This window comes from Toxotes jaculatrix, chromosome 3 (genome assembly GCF_017976425.1).
Source record: "Toxotes jaculatrix isolate fToxJac2 chromosome 3, fToxJac2.pri, whole genome shotgun sequence".
Classification (NCBI taxonomy): Eukaryota; Metazoa; Chordata; class Actinopteri; family Toxotidae; genus Toxotes; species Toxotes jaculatrix.
Window position 1 is genome coordinate 2,583,106 of NC_054396.1, and position 17,737 is coordinate 2,600,842.

Consider the following 17,737-nt stretch of genomic DNA (forward strand, 5'->3'; position numbering starts at 1 on the left):
CTTTGGTTATCAGTGAAAACTGCTGAGCTCTCCTCTGCTGTGGATCTCTTCTTCACTGTTGGATGTTTGTCATGATGCATTTTAAAGGAATAGTTTGCACTAATACTCTTCCTGAGTTAACAGAGAAGATTGATTCGACGTTCATGTCTGTACGCTAAATATGGAACTGCAGCAGGAGGTAAACGTCAAGTCTGTAAAGTTTGTATGATCATCCTCATTTTGTAGACTAATTGTGTAGTAGTGATGCTGACACGGACAAAAAAAAAAGAATTTACAATAAAACGATAACCAATAAAGAGCATTAGGAGAAGTATCAGAATGACTTTGTTTCTATGACAGTGAGGGATTCTGACAGAGAGAGATTATAGTATACCATAGCCTGGTGAATAACAATTATCACATATTAACTTCTCTAAAGTTCTTCTATTCAGCACAGGAAGTGAAGTGGACTGAGAAAATACAGCACATCAGAGAGCCTTCATCTTTATCAAGGTTCAGTTTATGTTTACACACCATGTGCACTTAGCCTCTCTATCTGTCAGTTATCCATTTATTTCCCAGACTCACTCTTTTATCTTGTTTATACAGTGGGCTCCAAAAGTCTGAGACTACTTTCCTGTTTTTGGCCTCAGACTTTTTGGTCCCCACTTTATGCCCTGACTTTATGCCTTTACATAATTTCCCCAGGGGCTCATATTCTTAAGCTGTTAGTCCACCTTTGTCATGTCGGTGCATTCATGGCCGCCTTGGCAAAGCCAGATTTGACAGAGCTAGTTTTCAGTTGGCTTAGTGGGACACCTGATGGAACTGTGCCATTATTAGCTATAAGTTAATTTCTCCTGTGACAGTGTCACTGTCTGTTAGGAAACAGACCTGAGCAAGTGCTTGGTGAGAGTGGAGAGGAAAAACTCCCTCTTAACACAAAGAAACCTCAGACAGAACTGGACTACCAGAACCAGGCCTCTGCTCTGACATTTCTCCTCTGAGCTCTGAATTCCTTGTTTCCTTCTTGTTTAGCTCTGCCTCATTCCTCATTCCACCAAGGCACCACTTTCTTTCCACCCTGTGATTTAAATCTTCACACCATGTTTCCATTTCCTTTTATACAAATTAGCTTAATATTTCCCTCTCTGCTTGGGCGGCAGATTTCAGCTATGATACATCTCATATCATGAACCCTGGGACTGAATCCTGGGATCACAAAATCTAAATGAGGTTGTAACCAAGTTTCTTGCACACATATTACACCTGGGACTATATATTTTGGATTCTATGCCATTGTCTATGAGGCTTCAGTCTTAACTCTTCTCCAGTGCATGTATCTGGTTTGCTTTTACAGCTCTCACATCAAAGAATCTTCCTGCTGCCTCCACAACAGTCTTGATTCTGTCACTTTCACTCGTTTCCAGCTCTGATACAACATTAATAGTGTGACAGCTGAAGACCAATGAAGTTAACTTTGTTCACTTCTTGTGTGTCATTGTTTACATTTGTGCACACAAGTGTTCCACTAGAATCCCTGCTGTTTGTTCCCCCGCCCCCCTGACTTTGTGTGTATGAAACTGTTCATGATCTTGACTCTCTGGCTTCTCTCTGTACTGCACAGCTTCCAGCTGCAGCACTGTGTCCTCCTCAGCAGGTAAGACATTGTGCCTTGGTGTGCTTTTTGCTTTTTCCATACCCATGTTGGCCTCCACACTTCACACACTTTTGCTTTCTGTTACACTGCTGTGCTGTGTGCCCCGTTCTTTGGCATGCATTACACCTGAGTGGTCTGGGAATGTGTTCCTTCACACTGTGGTTCATGTTTTCATTTGCACTGATTTAGGGAGGGTTTTCTCAAACTGAACCGTGACTAGTAGGGTTTCCTTCATTGATCCATCGCTTTTACTCTTAAACCTTGTGGCATCTTCCACAGACACACTCAGTGGGACTCCTGAGATTTCTCCTCTCAGTTTGTCATTGCTCCAGGGATATGGTCCTTCATCCTTTCCTCTTTTAGTGACAACACTGAGTACCTTTCCCTGTTGTTGTTTGCTGGATGCATGTATTAGGACTTGTTTATTGTTCATAAAAGTGTATATGACTCTACTGATCTCTTCCTCGATGGTACTGGTAAGTTTATTCTGTAAGTGTCTTCCTATCGTACCCACTGGTTCTTGATTCTTTGGTATTGTTACCCCTGTCGACCTCACTATCATCCAACCAACCTGTTGCTCTTGTTAGCCTAACTCTTTCTTTCAAAGTGGGCAACTGCCCCAGGGGCCCCAGAAGGTCCAGGTTCAAACAAACATTATTTGTAGTCCCCCAGGTTTACAGGGGTACTGCAGTGATTTAACCTTACATAAAGCTGGGGGACTCACAAGAGACACAGGTCCACATCTTTCAGTGTCCACCTCCAAGTTTATAACACAGGCTACTGTTAAAAAGTGTGAGGTCTCAACCTGTGTTATCACTCAAACACAGGTGTACTGGTTAGTACATGTACTACACAATACACATGGTAGTTAATTAGGGTCAACAGGAGCCCAAAGATAAATTCTGAATAATTATTAGTAGTGATAACAGGAACAGCAAAAGTTTTCAGGCCCAGTTATCTATCTATGTAGCACCTGTTTGTCAGTTTTGAGGAAAAAGCACAAGAGCTTTTTGGTTGCTCCTGCTTAAATAACATAGAATAATGACAAAGATAAATGCATGAAAAAGCAACCACATATAGATTAGATTAGATTAGATTCAACTTTGTCATTACACATGTACAGGGACAGGGTAACGAAATGCAGTTTAGCATCTAACCAGAAGTGCAAAAGCAGCAAGTGCAGAATATGGCCAAAATAAAAACAAGTGCAATATATACAGTATTCATATAAAAGAGTGGTTAAGTTATTTTTTGTCTATGCTCAGTAGGACTTACAGGAGGATGTCATTTTAACTAAATAGCATATAAAGCTTTATAGTTGAGAAACTCTATCTTTTTATGTTGTTCATAATTACCCTCTGTTAGTGAAATGTCTGTGAAGATGAAGATTAAACAACCATCTGTTTGAATAAGAGTGAAATAAAGGTTTAGAAAATTATGAGCAGAGGGTTCTGAAATAAATGAGCTGATTGGTTGCAGATTTAATTTGGCTGCAGGTTTAAACACAGTTTCCCATACAACAGTGCATCATAGAAAGTAGTGATGGACTGTCATGAAGTGCATCCACTCAAGCACTGTACTTCAGTATATTTCAGAATACAGCCCCACCTCTAAAGTTACATGCTGACATATTAAGCTTACATGATTAAATATGAGTGTAGCCCTACTTATAATACAAGTAAACATTATATATTATTCTGAAATGGGTCATTCTGAATATATAGTACTTTACTAATGGGCACTTTGAGTATATTTAATATTTAATACTTCCTGTACTTCAACTCTTTTACTAAGATCAGAGTCTGTCTGTCTGAATAAGAAACGGGCCTGGAAGCAAAGAATAAATGTTTTGATCTTATTTTTTCTGAACCTTTATTCCAGTTTAAATCCGCTCTATGGGCACAGCACTTGTACAAGCACATGCATAAATACACACAAACACATAACCCATCTATACACCCACTCCTTTGTACAACTGATTATACAAAGCTCATCCTATCACTCTGTGTGGATCAGTGCTGCCCTCTGCTGGGCGGCAGCCGACTCCTCCATCACGCCAACAGATGTTAATGAGAAAGCGGTGCAGTCGGTTCTTCTCAGCCCCCCCGCACATCACCATCACACCGCCGTGTTTCTCGTGAACAGCCCACTGACTCGTTTCATTGGAGCCTGCTATAGACGGGGATGGGCACAATTCTACAGGAGCGAGTGGCACAACAATGTGTGGAGCGGGTTTTCCTCAGGGAGAGGGACTGGAAGAAGAAGGCGTCGTGCAGCAACAACAGGCCTAATGTGGGCAGGTACCGTCCGATGTTCTTATTATTTATGGCTTGGGAGTAAATGGTGGAGACAGGGATGCTCTTTTAATCGCTCGTGCCTGTGTCACTATGGTGACGCCGAGATGCTTGTTATTGGTGTATCCCTGCACTTTGATCAGGAGACGTTGTGTGTTTGTTCTTCACATACACACGCGTGTAATTACGAAAGACAGCGGTCATGTAGGCGGCTCTGCAGACCACGGGAGATCTTATTGTTTCTATGTTTCATTCGTATTTTCCTATTATTGTTATTTAGGTCAGTGGGTGTGTTTAATGATTAGTACTTTTTTTTTTTCCTTCAAGCAACAAAATGGGAAGGCGGCAGGCACAAAGGAAACCACTGCAGCCACAGTCCACGATCCCAAGTCAAGAAAATAATAATGAAAAAGTAAGTGTAAAATGTACAACTGAGTACACAAGTATGAGTCCATTCATTCATCCGCTGATAAAACGGTCATTAAGAAATTAGAAAATTAAAATTCAGACAATTCATAGACCAAAAGAATAATTGAGAAAATAATCATTAGATTAGTCAACAGTGATGATATTTGCCAGCCTCAGTTTGGAGCGCGTGTTTACAGGATGAACATGTATAAGCTGAGAATGTGTGCAGGTGTAACAGTGTCTCTCTGTCATCACAGAGGCTGCAGCAGAGAAGAAAGCACAAGCCTCACATCCCCCAGACTAAACGCAATACGTGTCAACACAGGTGAGGTTGCTGTTTGTGCAAATGGGATGTTATTCTTTGTTTACGCGAGTGTTAAGATAATCTTTTCTTTCTAGCGCTCAGGGAACCTTAGAGTCAAAGTCCCATCCACTGTCCCCTGCAGAGGACAGGATGGAGCCAAAGGTGCAGCCAGCTGCTCAGCGCTCTGGCCATAGAGAACAGAAGCACACAGGATTCAGAGGGAGCAGACACACTCCAGCCTTTCCCTGCCACCGTCTGTCTGACTCCAGCCCCAATCTGCTGGAGAGACACTCACCAAAACTGGAGGAAGGAAGTCTGAGCGGCCATGGAGAAGGTGACAGTGACACAGACTTGTCTGAGTCGGAGAGACTTCCTGTTTCGTCCTCTGATCGGGTCCCTCCACAGCTCGAGTTGAGGCCAGATGTCATTGAGGCTGAAGACTCCACTCACTCCACTCGCAGCCACAGGACAAGAGGACAGGGACGTGGTGGATTTGACTTCCCAGACTTCCTTCCTCCACCTTTTAACTCCTGGAGCCTCAGTCAGCTGGCCGTCTTCTACAACACGGAGGGCCTGGGGGCCCCTCGGCTCAGGCCAGTGGGATCTTTGGAAAGGTACTTGGAAAGACTGCTGCAGCTGGAGTGGCGTCAGATCCAGACTGTCCAGGAAGAGAGTGGCAAGTCAGCTGTGTCAGATGTTATATCCAGCTGCCACAGGTCACCTGCTGCTGTCACATCACGCCTCAGCTCCCCGAAGTGTATCCTCCAGTGTCAGCGTGCCTTCCCTCTCACCTTCCTCTCTTCGCTGGCGAGTCACTCAACCCTGCTCTCCAGCTGTGCCTGCACTATGTACCACATCCGCCCCTCCATCTGTAACGCGTCCTGCTGCCGCTCCTCGCACAGTCACACCCGTCAGTCTAGACTGAGTCCCATGCTGGAGCACAGGAGGCCTGTGTCTCTCCCCAAAAGGAGCTACAGCGAGAGCCGGGTTCACTCCTCAGACAGGAGCTCCATATCCCGAGCTCAGAGGTTCAGCAGCCCCGTGAGGACCAACAGCCACCTGAGGAGAATGCAAGCCTCAGGCAACATCCGCAACCCAGTTCAAGGTGCTAACACCAAGCCTCAATTCACTGCCACAGACTCAAGCGTTGGGGCTGGGAGAGACTGTTTGGCAGCACGGGGGAATGTGTTGGACCACAGGACAGGAGGGTTTAGGAGAAGGAGTGGCTCAGAGCAAAGGAGAGGTGGAGGAGTAGAGAGACATCAAAACGGATCAGTGAAAAAACGGAGTGGTTCTGAGTGTAGAAGAGGAGGAGCAGAGCGAAGGAGAACAGCTGAGTTTAAGGAGCGAGAAGTAAAACCAGATGCTGTCACTGCAATAATGGACAATTTACCCACGTCCAAACTTTCTCCTGTTAACAGACACAACAGGACAAAACAGGTCGAATTTGTTACATAACAGCAGCTTAAGGATTGTAAGTGTAATCTATAGTCCACAGCAAATATCATCACTTTTAAGGTTTGGTTAGGAATCTGCATTTTCAATCACTTTTCTTATTTGAACAGAGAAAAACTGGATGAAGTTTATTATCTTTTTTCATTAGAGAATGGGATGTTTTTCAGCCATTAGTTACACTATTATTTTAATAACATGTTTAATAACTGTAGTGTATTTTTACATGCACTGCTGATTATACATAAATCTAATGTGCATGTGAATATTTATATATATAGTCTGTTTCTTTTTGATTTAACCCAGTAAGCCTTAGTCAGCACAGATTTTTCAAAACAGTTTTACAGTTTTACTAGTGATGAAGGGAATGAAGAAGACATCACAGATGTTTTGGTCTGTCAACAAAAAAGAAAAGCATCATGAAAGTTATTAAAGGTTACTGGAAAAGGTGGGGAGAAGGTAAGCTGTGGGCCTTGTCCTTCCCTTCTTCACACGTTTTTCACGACTGATTTCTCTCTTATTGTGGAGAGATAGGGAGGAGTTGTCCCCCTCTTTTTTCAAAATTCTGTGCCTGTCACCCTTACTTTTAGTGTTTCAGGTCAATCTGAAAATTGTCCTCTCACTGTCCAGTCACTGTAGTGCAGAGAAGAGAGAAGTTGATGAAAACATTGATATTTACATCTCAGTCCTCTTCAGTTATAACCAACCACTCGCAGTAAATAGCCTGATAAGCAGGAGTGAGCGGTGTGAAGAATGCTTTTTGAACTTGTTTGTCCTGGCTTTGTCCTCTCAGGCTGCAGAGGCCTCAGAAAGTATTGAGACCCCTTAGTATTTGTGCTGTGGCTCTAAGAACTGCGGTCACTGTGGTTAGTTGCAAAGGTGACAGAAATATACAGTGAGGTTCAAAAGTCTGAGATCAAAGACTTTTGGACCACACTGTACATACTAACTCAAGCAGGGTCTATTTTTCTGGTAATTGGTATCAAAAAAATCCCAATTATGTCCGATGTGATGTTGTAAAATTTAAAAAACTATATTTCCAAAACCCACAAACTCTTTTGCATGTACTGCAGGCTGTATGAGAATTTTCCACACATTTGAAAGATGCTGCAGATGTGATGGATTCACTTGGTGTGAAGGTGAACATTAGCAGATATATACTGTATAGTTCTGTGTCTTTAAAAGATATCTGTGCTATGGGCCACACTGCACAGCCCAAGGAGGTTGTCGCTTTCATATAGTTTGAAAGTACCCAGTACAAATTTGTAAAGTACAGATTGCTTAAATTATTAATTAAAAAAAGAAGGGACAGAAAAAATTCCCATGCAGCAGAATTGGAATTAAAAAATATATAAATAAATAAAATGGTTAAATTTACAAACATAAATGGAGATGGACGACCCAGAAAATGTATTTCATAATCGTTGTGTGGGGAATTATTATCGTGCGGCTTCCTGTCGGTCCTTTCCTTATGCAGCACAGTCGTTGTTTCTAACCGGACGTATTTTTATAGTGACACAGCCAGCATGGACGCTGAATCCCAGCGTATTTTGGAGTATTTGACAGAAGTGGAGGAGGCAGCGGAGGATGTCCTCACCACTAAACAACAGGTAGCTATAAATCCACCTGGTAACGACAAGCTGTGTGTAACATGCAGAGCAGAGCCACCTGTGATGAAACAGAGGTGTTACTGAGAGTGTTAGCGTGTAAGCTAACAGTTACACCTTTGTTACTGAGAGTGTTCGCATCTAAGCTAACCCTCAGTTACACCTCTGTTACTGAGAGTGTTAGCATCAAAGCTAACCCTCAGTTACACCTCTGTTACTGAGAGTGTTAGCATCTAAGCTAACCCTCAGTTACACCTCTGTTACTGAGAGTGTCAGCATCAAAGCTAACCCTCAGTTACACCTCTGTTACTGAGAGTGTTAGCATCTAAGCTAACACTCAGTTACACCTCTGTTACTGAGGGTGTTAGCATGTAAGCTAACAAGCGCTGTTCACAGCCAGTTTGTCACAGCTACGACCACAGTTACAGTTTTACTGTCTCGCGTGAAGACAATAAACGGACGCCGGAAATGGTTTGATAGCTCTGTGTTAATGGGAAGAGATAATCTGCTGGGTGTAGAGATCTGACAGTTGGGACTGGGTGGTATCTGTTTTACTGGTGTGGTTGATTATCTGAGTTGAAGATCGAGTCATAACGTTAGTTAGGAGCGAGTCTGAGTGATTTGTAGACAGCTGTTAAAATGTCTTTCCTTACAATAAAAGAAGCGTTGATGTCTTATACTCAGTCACAGTACTGAGTTTCAGTTTAACAGAAAGTCTGAGGTGAGGAGCTCATCAAAGAGAAACGACTTTATATGAGAAACAGAAGTTAACCTGGGCTGTATTAAACTTTGTTAGCCTGCATTATACTGAAACCGTTTCTAATAATGTATCCACATCAGTATGAAGGAGCACAAACACCAGAAACACCACACATTAAAACACGCTTAGTCCACAGGTATATCACAGTCACAGAGCTGACACAGTATTTCATACACGTCATATTTAATGTAGGTTGGTATTTTAATGGTCACTCAGTATACAACTATGACTAAGACATTTAAAATTATGCCTCCTGACAGTATTATATTATTATTACCCCTGAAACACTGTATGGTATAATTATATTGTAAAACTGCTGTCAACTATCTGACATGATTTTATTCAGTCCAAAAAAATGATATATATATAATATATGCCCCTCATGTTTATGTTTATATTGCCCTCATGTTTATATTTATATTTTTTGCTCTTACATCTTGCTCTTGATGGCTTAAACTGTGACCTGAGTACTAATTTCATATCATAACGTGTATGTTCCTTGAGATATATATATATATATATAAAGCACATTGATGTTGCAGCATCACCTCCTGTGTAGTGTTCAGGGGTCATGTTCTCTGTTGATGTTTCAGATCGTGGACCTGGACACAAAGAGAAACAGGAACAGGGAAGCACTCAACGCACTGAAAACTGAATTGTCAGATTCAGGTGAGTGACCTTCATCTCGAGGTGCTGGTAAAGTTGAGGTTTCAGTGCTTCCTGTTTGAGTCACAGTCGTTAGCGGACGCTCATCGACATCCATCAGCTTAGTCTGTGGAAACACTGATTACTGTAATGTAACAGTGGGGACCAAACTCTAGCGTCTTGCTATGAGTCAGGTGTATGGCTGTAATATTGGTTGTATATGTGCTGTACAGGAAATGATATGTATCACTATTTACTGTCATTTGCAGAGAAAGTGAAGGTTTGCTTTGGAAACATGTTCATCAAGTTCCCCAAATCAAAGACAAGAGAGATGATTGAGAAAGGTAAAAACACACAGTTAATATCTACACACAGTGGGTAGATTTGTTTTACTCATACAGTTTTATGCTAAAGTTTGTGCAGCCCTGAGCAGATTCAGTGTGTTATTGATATTTATCTGCAGCAAACACACATTAAACACGTTTTACTTTGTATTTCTCAAACTTAGAAAAAATTAGAGCTTTATTGTGGCATGTGCAGAAGTTTGGTGTCCCTACAAAGACAGTACTTTGTAGCTTCCTCTGGCAGACTTCAGGGCTTGAAAACACTTTATGTAGCAGCTAAGAGTCTTTCCACTCTTGAATTTGGAATTTTCAGCCTCTTTCTGCAAATCACTTCAAGTTCTGGGACACTGTACGTTCAGTCCGTCCTGTCAAACACAGCATGTTTAAGATCTACCCTCAAATGTTCAGTGATGCTCAGGTCAGTCGTTCCAAAAAAACTTCAGCTTATGTTTCTTGAAGTTTTTCATGGTGGATTGTGAGGTCCTCTTTGGATCAGTGTCCTGCTGTAGAAGTCAGCCTCTTTTTGCTTTGAGTTTCTTGACTTTGCTTTGTCTTTCTGTCCAGCAGATGTGTGGTTTCTTCCAGGTCCTGTCTTGCCTCCTACATGCCACAATTTCTGTGTATTTTTTTTATGAATGAATAAAATAATAAAATAAGTGAATAAAATAAAAAGTAACAAGTACATTAATATTTGACGAATACTTTTACTGTCCACTGACTGCAGGGGTTGGATTTACTTCATAAAAATCAGCAAAACGTGGAATTTGCCTAAACGTTAGCATGCAGTTGTATTGTGGCTAAATGCGATCATCCTAAACTGTTTTGGTTGTTGTTCCTTCATAGACCAGGAGCAGCTGGACAAAGAGATAAACGAGCTTCGCAAAGGCCTGAAAGAAAAAGTCAATCGTCTTAACGAGATGCAAGGTACGACATGTTGTTTTCACTGAGCAGACTGGCTGTGTGCTAACAGCTGCTCAGGACAGGAGGCAGTTAGCTTAGTATCAAGATGGGAATCACATTTAAAGCTCAGGAATTCTTGTCACTGTGACTGGTGTCTGTTTTTCAGAGGACACCATGAACTCAGCACAGTTCTCCTGTCTCTTTTACCAGTTTATCAGAAGGAAGCACCTTTTTCTCCCAGTCAGGCTGAGGCACAGCAGGACCAACTCCTTGTCTCCAGCTTCTGACTTGTTGTGCTAACATTAGCTACTCTACGTGGCCTACAAAGAGGAAAAGTCCCTGTGCAAAGATCACACACATTATATTCTGCCTCACGAGTCAGCTTCCACTCTGGCCATGGCTTTTATTAGGAGTGATGGGGGGAGGTGTGCAGATGGGTGGGGGTTGTTATTCTGTGCTGTGCTGCAGTCCATCACAATCATATCCCAGCAAGTAAGGAATCAATCATCCCCATTTATTTGTTGAGTCTTGATGACGGTGACTTACAGGCTTTTTGCTTTGGATTCTCTTAGACTTAGAACATTTCTGTTTCCAGGGCTGTTCGTCATGTGACCTTTGACCCTTAATCTTTGCACCCTTGAAAGTTTTTCCCTTGAGCTGAAAAACACTAAACGCTGTCATCGCTTGTGAAATATTTCGGCAGCCCTCGTAGGAGGAATGTCTGGTCTCCAGTAATTTATGCTCGGAAAGAAAATAAACTGTTTTCTGACAAATCTCCGATAGATGCACATGTGTTGTTAAACTCTGAATGCCTCCCAGTGGTTCATTTGTTGGAAGAGGGAGTGGGAACTGAGTCCAGTCTGTGTTCAAGTGAGTTAGCTTTAGATTTGGGGGAAATAAACAGGGAGGAGAATAATTATTCCTCTGGTAAAAAAAGGAAGGTCCTTCGTGTTATTTTTGGAAAAAGGCCTCAGCGATCTGGTCCAGTCCGCTGCAAGTGCAGACATTTTAATTGCTACCATTTTCCTTAGGACTTCATGATAGCTGAAGTCGAAACTGATCTGTCATCACATTGAATAACATCCCAGCAGGTCTCTGAAGGGTGGTCGTGATTGTGTGTCTTTCTGTTCTGCAGGTAAACCTGAGCTGAGAGGCTACCACCTTTCTCCTCTGTCCTCTGATGAAATCAAAGCTATGAACAGCCTTTTAAACAGGTGACATCGCATCTGAAACCACTTCATTGGACAAAGAGCACATGTTAACCAGTCACCTAAGAACTTCACCTGCAACCACAGCACTGTGATGAGCTGTCCTCTGGATCATCTGATGACACAGTAAATTAGCATCTACAGCGAGCCACAGTATCCACAAACCTGACATCTGGACAGTTTTTATAGCTCCATGCAAACATTGTATTCTGAGTACAGACTGCAAATGCGTTTTCTCTCAAAACACGGGGTGGGCAATATGAATGATGTTCTGTATCACCACGTATGTGAATACATATATATATTAAAAAGTCCTGATCACTGATTTACAGCGTTGTCACGATGGTGTTACATAACCACAGAGGCTGTGTAAAAGATATGAATGGTATGTTAAAATCTCTGATGCCAGACGAATTAATGTCCTCTCTCACTTTTTAGCCGTCTCGATGAGCCGCCTTCTTTAAAACCACATCCAGCCGGAGGCAGGTGTTAACCTGCATCTGTAAAAGCTGAGCATGAACACAGCTGCTTTGTACATGAAGCAGTGCTGATGGTTTTTTGGAGTCTTGCCTGCTGCCTTTGATTCTATAGTTCCTTTGTTGCTGACTGTCTTGCGTTTGGGTTATTTCACCTTTCGACCTTCATTTTCTCTTCTACTTTGACTAACACGGGTCTTTAGTTTACAAGGACTGGAGCTTTGAAGATAAGTTTTTATAAAGCTGTTTTCCTTTTTCCTTCCTTTCTTTTTTTTATTACTGTTGAAATGCCCGTTGCTCTGTGGGATTGAACAGAAGGATTGAATGGTGTGAACTGACATTCTGTAGAGTTAGGTCTGGTTATAATTAGGCCTGTAGTTGGTTCATGGTCACAAGATGGCAGTGCAGTGAAGGTGCACCACAGAGACACAGAGCCCTGATTCACCATCTGCCTCCACAGCCTCACAGATAGTCCTCAGGTCCTCTGGGAGTCTTGCTGCACCGCTTTATAATAATCTATGTAATACACGGAGAATTAGAATTCAGTTAAATCCTAAAATTCAGCAAATCTCCAATGTAGCAATCACATTAAAGATTTGCTGACAATCTGTGTATTGTGTGAGATGTTCAAAAATTAAGACTTATTTAGGAATAGATATGAGGAATATTATTTGTTCTCTTTTTTATTTGAATAAATGTGTTTATATCCTAAACGTTTTGGCTGACTAGCATTTTTCTGCACAGCCATTGTGCTTCAGCTTTTGTTTTGTTTTGTTTTCTCTGTGTAGTTTTGTTTTTCAGATGAGACATACCGCACATCTTTAGTCACAATCCGGGGTGATAAACAACCAGCGTGCTCTCCCGAGGGGCAATAAGCTGCGAATAGGTGTATCGTGCAGTAATTCCTCAGTCTGACATGAGAAGACACGAATAGCCTGAGGCAGCGAGAGAAAGGGAGGGACGACAGTCACAGAGTAGGTATGTTTGTAGGTTGTTTGTGTGTGTGTGCGGAGGTGGTAGCTGTGTTTCACTCTCAGACCTTGGTTGCGTGCCACCGCTCTCAGACCTAGAAACAACCGGGTGATGAATTTATGAGTCAAAGGATGGGAACCTGATGATCGTCTCCAGTGTTAGATAATTATAACAAACAAGACACGCTATGGTGCTATGTTAAGAAGGTTTACGCATTGATGCTGTGCATTTGTCTTCCACCTGGGACACTGTAAATCAAGACATTATAAAATGATGATTGATTATACAGTGATGATGTTTGCCTCCACTACACTACAAGAGCAAAATGAATCGCACGCCAGAGGAACGACAGTAAATCCATAAACTATGTGTAATTATAGTGGCTGTGACAGTGTAGAGTGGAGATGCATCAAAGGCCAAGTATTGGGGGCCTTCGCTGTATTGACATATTAATCACAGTTTGACGGTTGGACACCTGTGTGTGTGCCAGAAAGCAGCAACACTGCTGCAAGAGCTGGACTAACTAGAAGCATGATGAACACATCCAACAGCTGTCACTGCTTTGGAAAGAACCTGAATTCCTCTACTGTGGATTACAAAATTTAAACTGTAAACTACACGCATGGAGAGGTTTTGACTTTTCCTTGGTGTGTGTGTGTATGTGTGTGCGTGTGTGTGTGTGGCGATGGTTCCTTCCTGCTGTGAGAGTGAATTGTTTTGTGGCTTTCTAGCGAAAATATCTCATTTAGCTGTCATTCCCGTGTCATCCCAATCTGTAGAGCTGGAGTCGTAATTTACCGTGAGCGTTTGGCTGTTTATGAGCGTGAAAACCTCAGAGTATGTTCTGTTGCAGAGCTGCAGAGGTAAACGTGAAGTCAGATCGTAAGGAAATAAGTCGAGAGTCTTAATTTAAGACACTTGGCAGAGAGTTGTGTCAGGTAACTTGAGCAGGAGAGACCTCAGTACGCATTAATCAGTGAAAGGGTGGAAAGTGAGACGTTTAGCTCCATATTTATACTACAGAGTTTTCCCAGTAATGTTAGTACACCCAAATAAACAAATACTCACACATAAAAGTGTCTACCCTTCTGTTATCAGACATTTTTATATTTAAAGCTGCATTACACTATATTTGTGTATGAACAATACGTTGCTTACCTGTGTGGAATGTGTAAGGCTCTGATAAACCCACTGCAGACAAACTTAGTCATCTAGCAACTTAAAAGCCAGATAGTTTTTTTTTTGTTTTTTTTTTCAGGAGTTGGATCAGAACTGAGCTGAAAGGAGAGTGAATATTGGACTCACATATCAACTGGATGACTAAACAGGGAATTGTTTGCCACACAGCACAGGTACTGAAAATGTTTCTAATGACACAGCCCTGCTTCTGCCACCATCTCAGTACAACGGTGCCTGTGGTTCTTACAGAAATTAAAACCACACTATCGATCTACAGCAGTGTCACTGTTAAATAACAATAATCAGCACTTGACTGGAGTACATTTTCATTTAGAGCTGTTTTCTGTCCTCATATTCCCTGTCATTGCAGAGCCTGTGCAACGAGAGCCCATAGCTCAGGTGGACCAGCAGGCTGTCTGCTAATCTCTGAGTTGGCAGTTCGATCCCTGGCTCATTATATGTACATGATGATCTACTGTGGTCTGAAAGAAGGTCAAAAGAACATGAAGAGGAAGTTGTTGTTGATGCATTGTAATCAGTGGGAACTGGTGGAGGAACAGGACTTGTTAACCAGTGTTACCTGATGCTGTGGACTTCCATGTACGGTAGGAACTAATGAAGCTGAATTTAATCCTACAGTTAAAGGTTCTTATGTATGATGTGCTTTTTGTCTACAGGCCAACGTAGTATCTGTGTCTGTGTCTGTCTGTGTGTGTGTGTGTGTAGTAGATGCTTCACATTCTCAACAACCCATCAGCCTTTTGACAGCTGTGCAAACCGCACTGCTGATGCTACATGTGAATCAAAAACAGACCCTCACTCCCACTGTTTATTACTTTTTCTCTCTTTTACTGTTGTCCTCTTTGTGAGCAGCCTTTGAGTTCAGCCTGTCTCCAGCTAACCTCCTGACCTTTTCAGCAGTTTCAACAACAACGCGCCCGACTCCAAGCTAAACCTGGATGATGAAAGGCTGTGGAATGCAACACTTCCTGGCCAGTAAAGAGGATGCTGATACCTGCGCTGCCTGTCGCTGGTTCTAAAGCTATGTACAGAGCTGTCGTGACACAGTATTTTTCAACATGTAACCTCACTCCCAATGTGTAGTCACATTGCTGGTGTTCATGACCTGTATAGCGAATGTAAGTATTGTGTAAGGTACAGATATATTTTCTGTAATTTCATGCATTTGTTGTCTTTATAGTCATGTATTTGTCTCGTAGTTACGTATCACACACAGTATATTCCCTGTATAGTTTTATATAGCGCCTCAGACATGGAGGACATGTTCATCCCACACAAAGTGTACAACATTTTGTCATCATAATTTAAGTATTTTCAAACTGCCCCACAGCAGTTATTCATTCATTTTATCTTCTAATAATATAAAACATTAACACTAAATGTTCACATTAACTGTAATTGTATGCTGTTATTCTTTTCCTCCAATCGCCTGAGTTTGGTATGAAGCTTCATCCTATAGCTCCTCTGGAATGTCTCACATAGGGACAGTTAATGCTCTCTGGTAGTGTTTGTGGTCCATGTAAAGAAAGAGTATCCTTCCTCCTGAGAGGCAGTAAGACAGATCTTATGCTGAGAGAGACTCAGCTAAGGTTGCCTTTCCCTGTTTTTCGTTTCCTCTCGTTCGGAATGGGCTTTCAAATGTCCTGTGAGATTAAACCATATTTGGGCCCAGAGGGGAGGAACAGGTGCTGTGATTAATAGTCTAATAAGAAGAAGAATGATATCTGGAGGGACATTTTGCTGTTGAGGGTTTTTTTTTTTGTGTTATTGTTTTACAGCAGCACAAATGAAAATCCGGTTACACAAAACACTAAAACTACACAAAAGCATCATATGTGGACACCTCTTGCAATTAGTTGCTTCCGCTGTCACTGCTCCACCTAAGTATACATCCATCCTGTCTCCACTAACAAACCATCTCACAACCCCTCAAATATATCTGGTGACCCTTTGGAAAGGTCTGACCCCTGACCTGGAAACATCTGGACTAAACTAGATAACAGCACATAAGGTTGTTAAAATGTGCCCCAGCCTGAGCAGCTACACATTCAAATGCAGATTACACAAAGATGGATAGGCATTAATGTGTACTTTATGTTAACATAGGGGTCACAGGGGCCAACTTTTACTTGTAATGGAGTGTGTTTATATTGTGGTATTGGTACTTTTAAGGATCTGAGTACTTCTTCCTCTACTGAGGTATGTTTAGGAATAGGGAACTAAAAACCTTGATTATGGTTAGGGAAATTTTGTGGTTGCGGTTAATAAAAAGGCAGCTCCTTTAGTGTCGGTCTTTAAAGATGCAAACTCAGGTCTCCTGCACTGAAGTCAGACATGTTACACATGTTCAGCTGCTACCCTCACAGCCAAGTTTCAGTCTGCCTTAGACAGAAAATTCCTTGTTTCTAGTGCCAAGCAATGGCACAGAAACCCAAGACGGACATCGCCAGTGCTGGGGTGTTATATAGCACACCACTGCTGGACTGTGGAGAAGTTAAAACATATTGTCTTTCTTGTTTTTCTAGATCTGGGAGTCTGACAGAAAAAGGTTCCAAAATATTGTGGAAAGCCTTCAAAAGAATAGAGGCTGTTATGGGTTGAAAGTCTGTTCACAGGTCTTGAGGAACAGCACTACATGTGATCAAAGCCTTTTGTGGCTTTTGATTCTTAAAGACTGACAAATTGCCTCAGGCGATGTCACTTGAGTCAGCATCAGTTGGGGATGAAGAGTAAAAGTTTGAAATTAAAGAACGAAGTTAGAAAAGTTAAGGTGGCTCTCAAATGCTTATTGACAATGGTGTTTGTTGTTTCAGGCACATCACAGATGTTTAAGTGAGAAAATAACGTCCCCCTCCTCCATTTGCCACAACCCACTTCTACCCCCCTGGGAAAACCCCACCCTGCATCATCACTCCCCTTCACCAGTTTTCTGCAGGGCGATATAGTGGACGGCAGAGGTGGGACCAAGTCATTGTTTTGCAAGTCCCAAGTAAGTCTCAAGTCTTGGCCCTCAAGTCCCGAGTCAAGTCCCAAGTCAAGACAGGCAAGTCCCGAGTCAAGTCCAAAGTCAAGATTGACAAGTCTCAAGTCAAGTCCAAAGTCCTACACTTTGAGTTTCAAGTCCTTTCGAGTCCTTTTAACCACACAGCAATAATATATTATGTAAGAGGTAAGCATATTAAACAGATGTCAGAACATCCCTTATAGCCACACATGAACTGTATTGAAACTACTCTTAATTACTCATATTATTAATATCAATCTTAACATTGTGTGATAATATATTTTGTATCTTAGTGTGTTACGTTGCAGCACGTAGACCAGCAACTCACGTGTGCAAGCTAACTTGTTTTTTCGTCAATGGACTGCTGGAGAGTAAGAACAACGAGCAGTATAACTTTGTTTTCCTGTCGGAAAAATCCGTCTGACAGCAAGCTAAAACGGTACACATATTCTTAATATAGCGCACATTTAAAGTGACCTTGATTTTATTAGGTTTGCCTCTTTGTAGGTGGCTAAAATATGCGT

At 41.9% G+C, this 17,737-nt stretch overlaps 2 protein-coding genes across 2 annotated transcripts; both read left to right on the forward strand.

Moving 5' to 3' along the window:
- Positions 1-3,823: 3,823 nt before the first annotated feature.
- Positions 3,824-6,376, forward strand: fam217bb (family with sequence similarity 217 member Bb). The gene is made up of 4 exons (XM_041034730.1): positions 3,824-3,939; positions 4,261-4,351; positions 4,599-4,666; positions 4,741-6,376. Exons 1-4 carry the CDS (start codon positions 3,824-3,826, stop codon positions 6,101-6,103), a joined length of 1,638 nt encoding a protein of 545 aa, XP_040890664.1. The 3' UTR covers positions 6,104-6,376.
- Positions 6,377-7,589: 1,213 nt separating this feature from the next.
- On the forward strand, positions 7,590-12,398 carry pdrg1 (p53 and DNA-damage regulated 1). Its single transcript, XM_041034147.1, has 5 exons — positions 7,590-7,707; positions 9,058-9,133; positions 9,379-9,453; positions 10,297-10,377; positions 11,489-12,398. The coding sequence occupies exons 1-5, from the start codon at positions 7,624-7,626 to the stop codon at positions 11,569-11,571; spliced, it is 399 nt and encodes a 132-aa protein (XP_040890081.1). The 5' UTR covers positions 7,590-7,623; the 3' UTR covers positions 11,572-12,398.
- The last annotated feature ends 5,339 nt before the right edge of the window (positions 12,399-17,737 follow it).

Excerpts from the sequence above, each read along its gene's own strand:
- fam217bb (XM_041034730.1), top strand. The coding sequence starts at position 3,824 with ATGGGCACAATTCTACAGGAGCGAGTGGCACAACAATGTGTGGAGCGG. Across the intron at positions 3,940-4,260 it reads AACAGGCCTAATGTGGGCAG|CAACAAAATGGGAAGGCGGC; the intron begins GTACCGTCCGAT and ends TTTTCCTTCAAG. Across the intron at positions 4,667-4,740 it reads CGCAATACGTGTCAACACAG|CGCTCAGGGAACCTTAGAGT; the intron begins GTGAGGTTGCTG and ends TTTTCTTTCTAG.
- pdrg1 (XM_041034147.1), top strand. The coding sequence starts at position 7,624 with ATGGACGCTGAATCCCAGCGTATTTTGGAGTATTTGACAGAAGTGGAG. Across the intron at positions 9,134-9,378 it reads AACTGAATTGTCAGATTCAG|AGAAAGTGAAGGTTTGCTTT; the intron begins GTGAGTGACCTT and ends TGTCATTTGCAG. Across the intron at positions 9,454-10,296 it reads AAGAGAGATGATTGAGAAAG|ACCAGGAGCAGCTGGACAAA; the intron begins GTAAAAACACAC and ends GTTCCTTCATAG.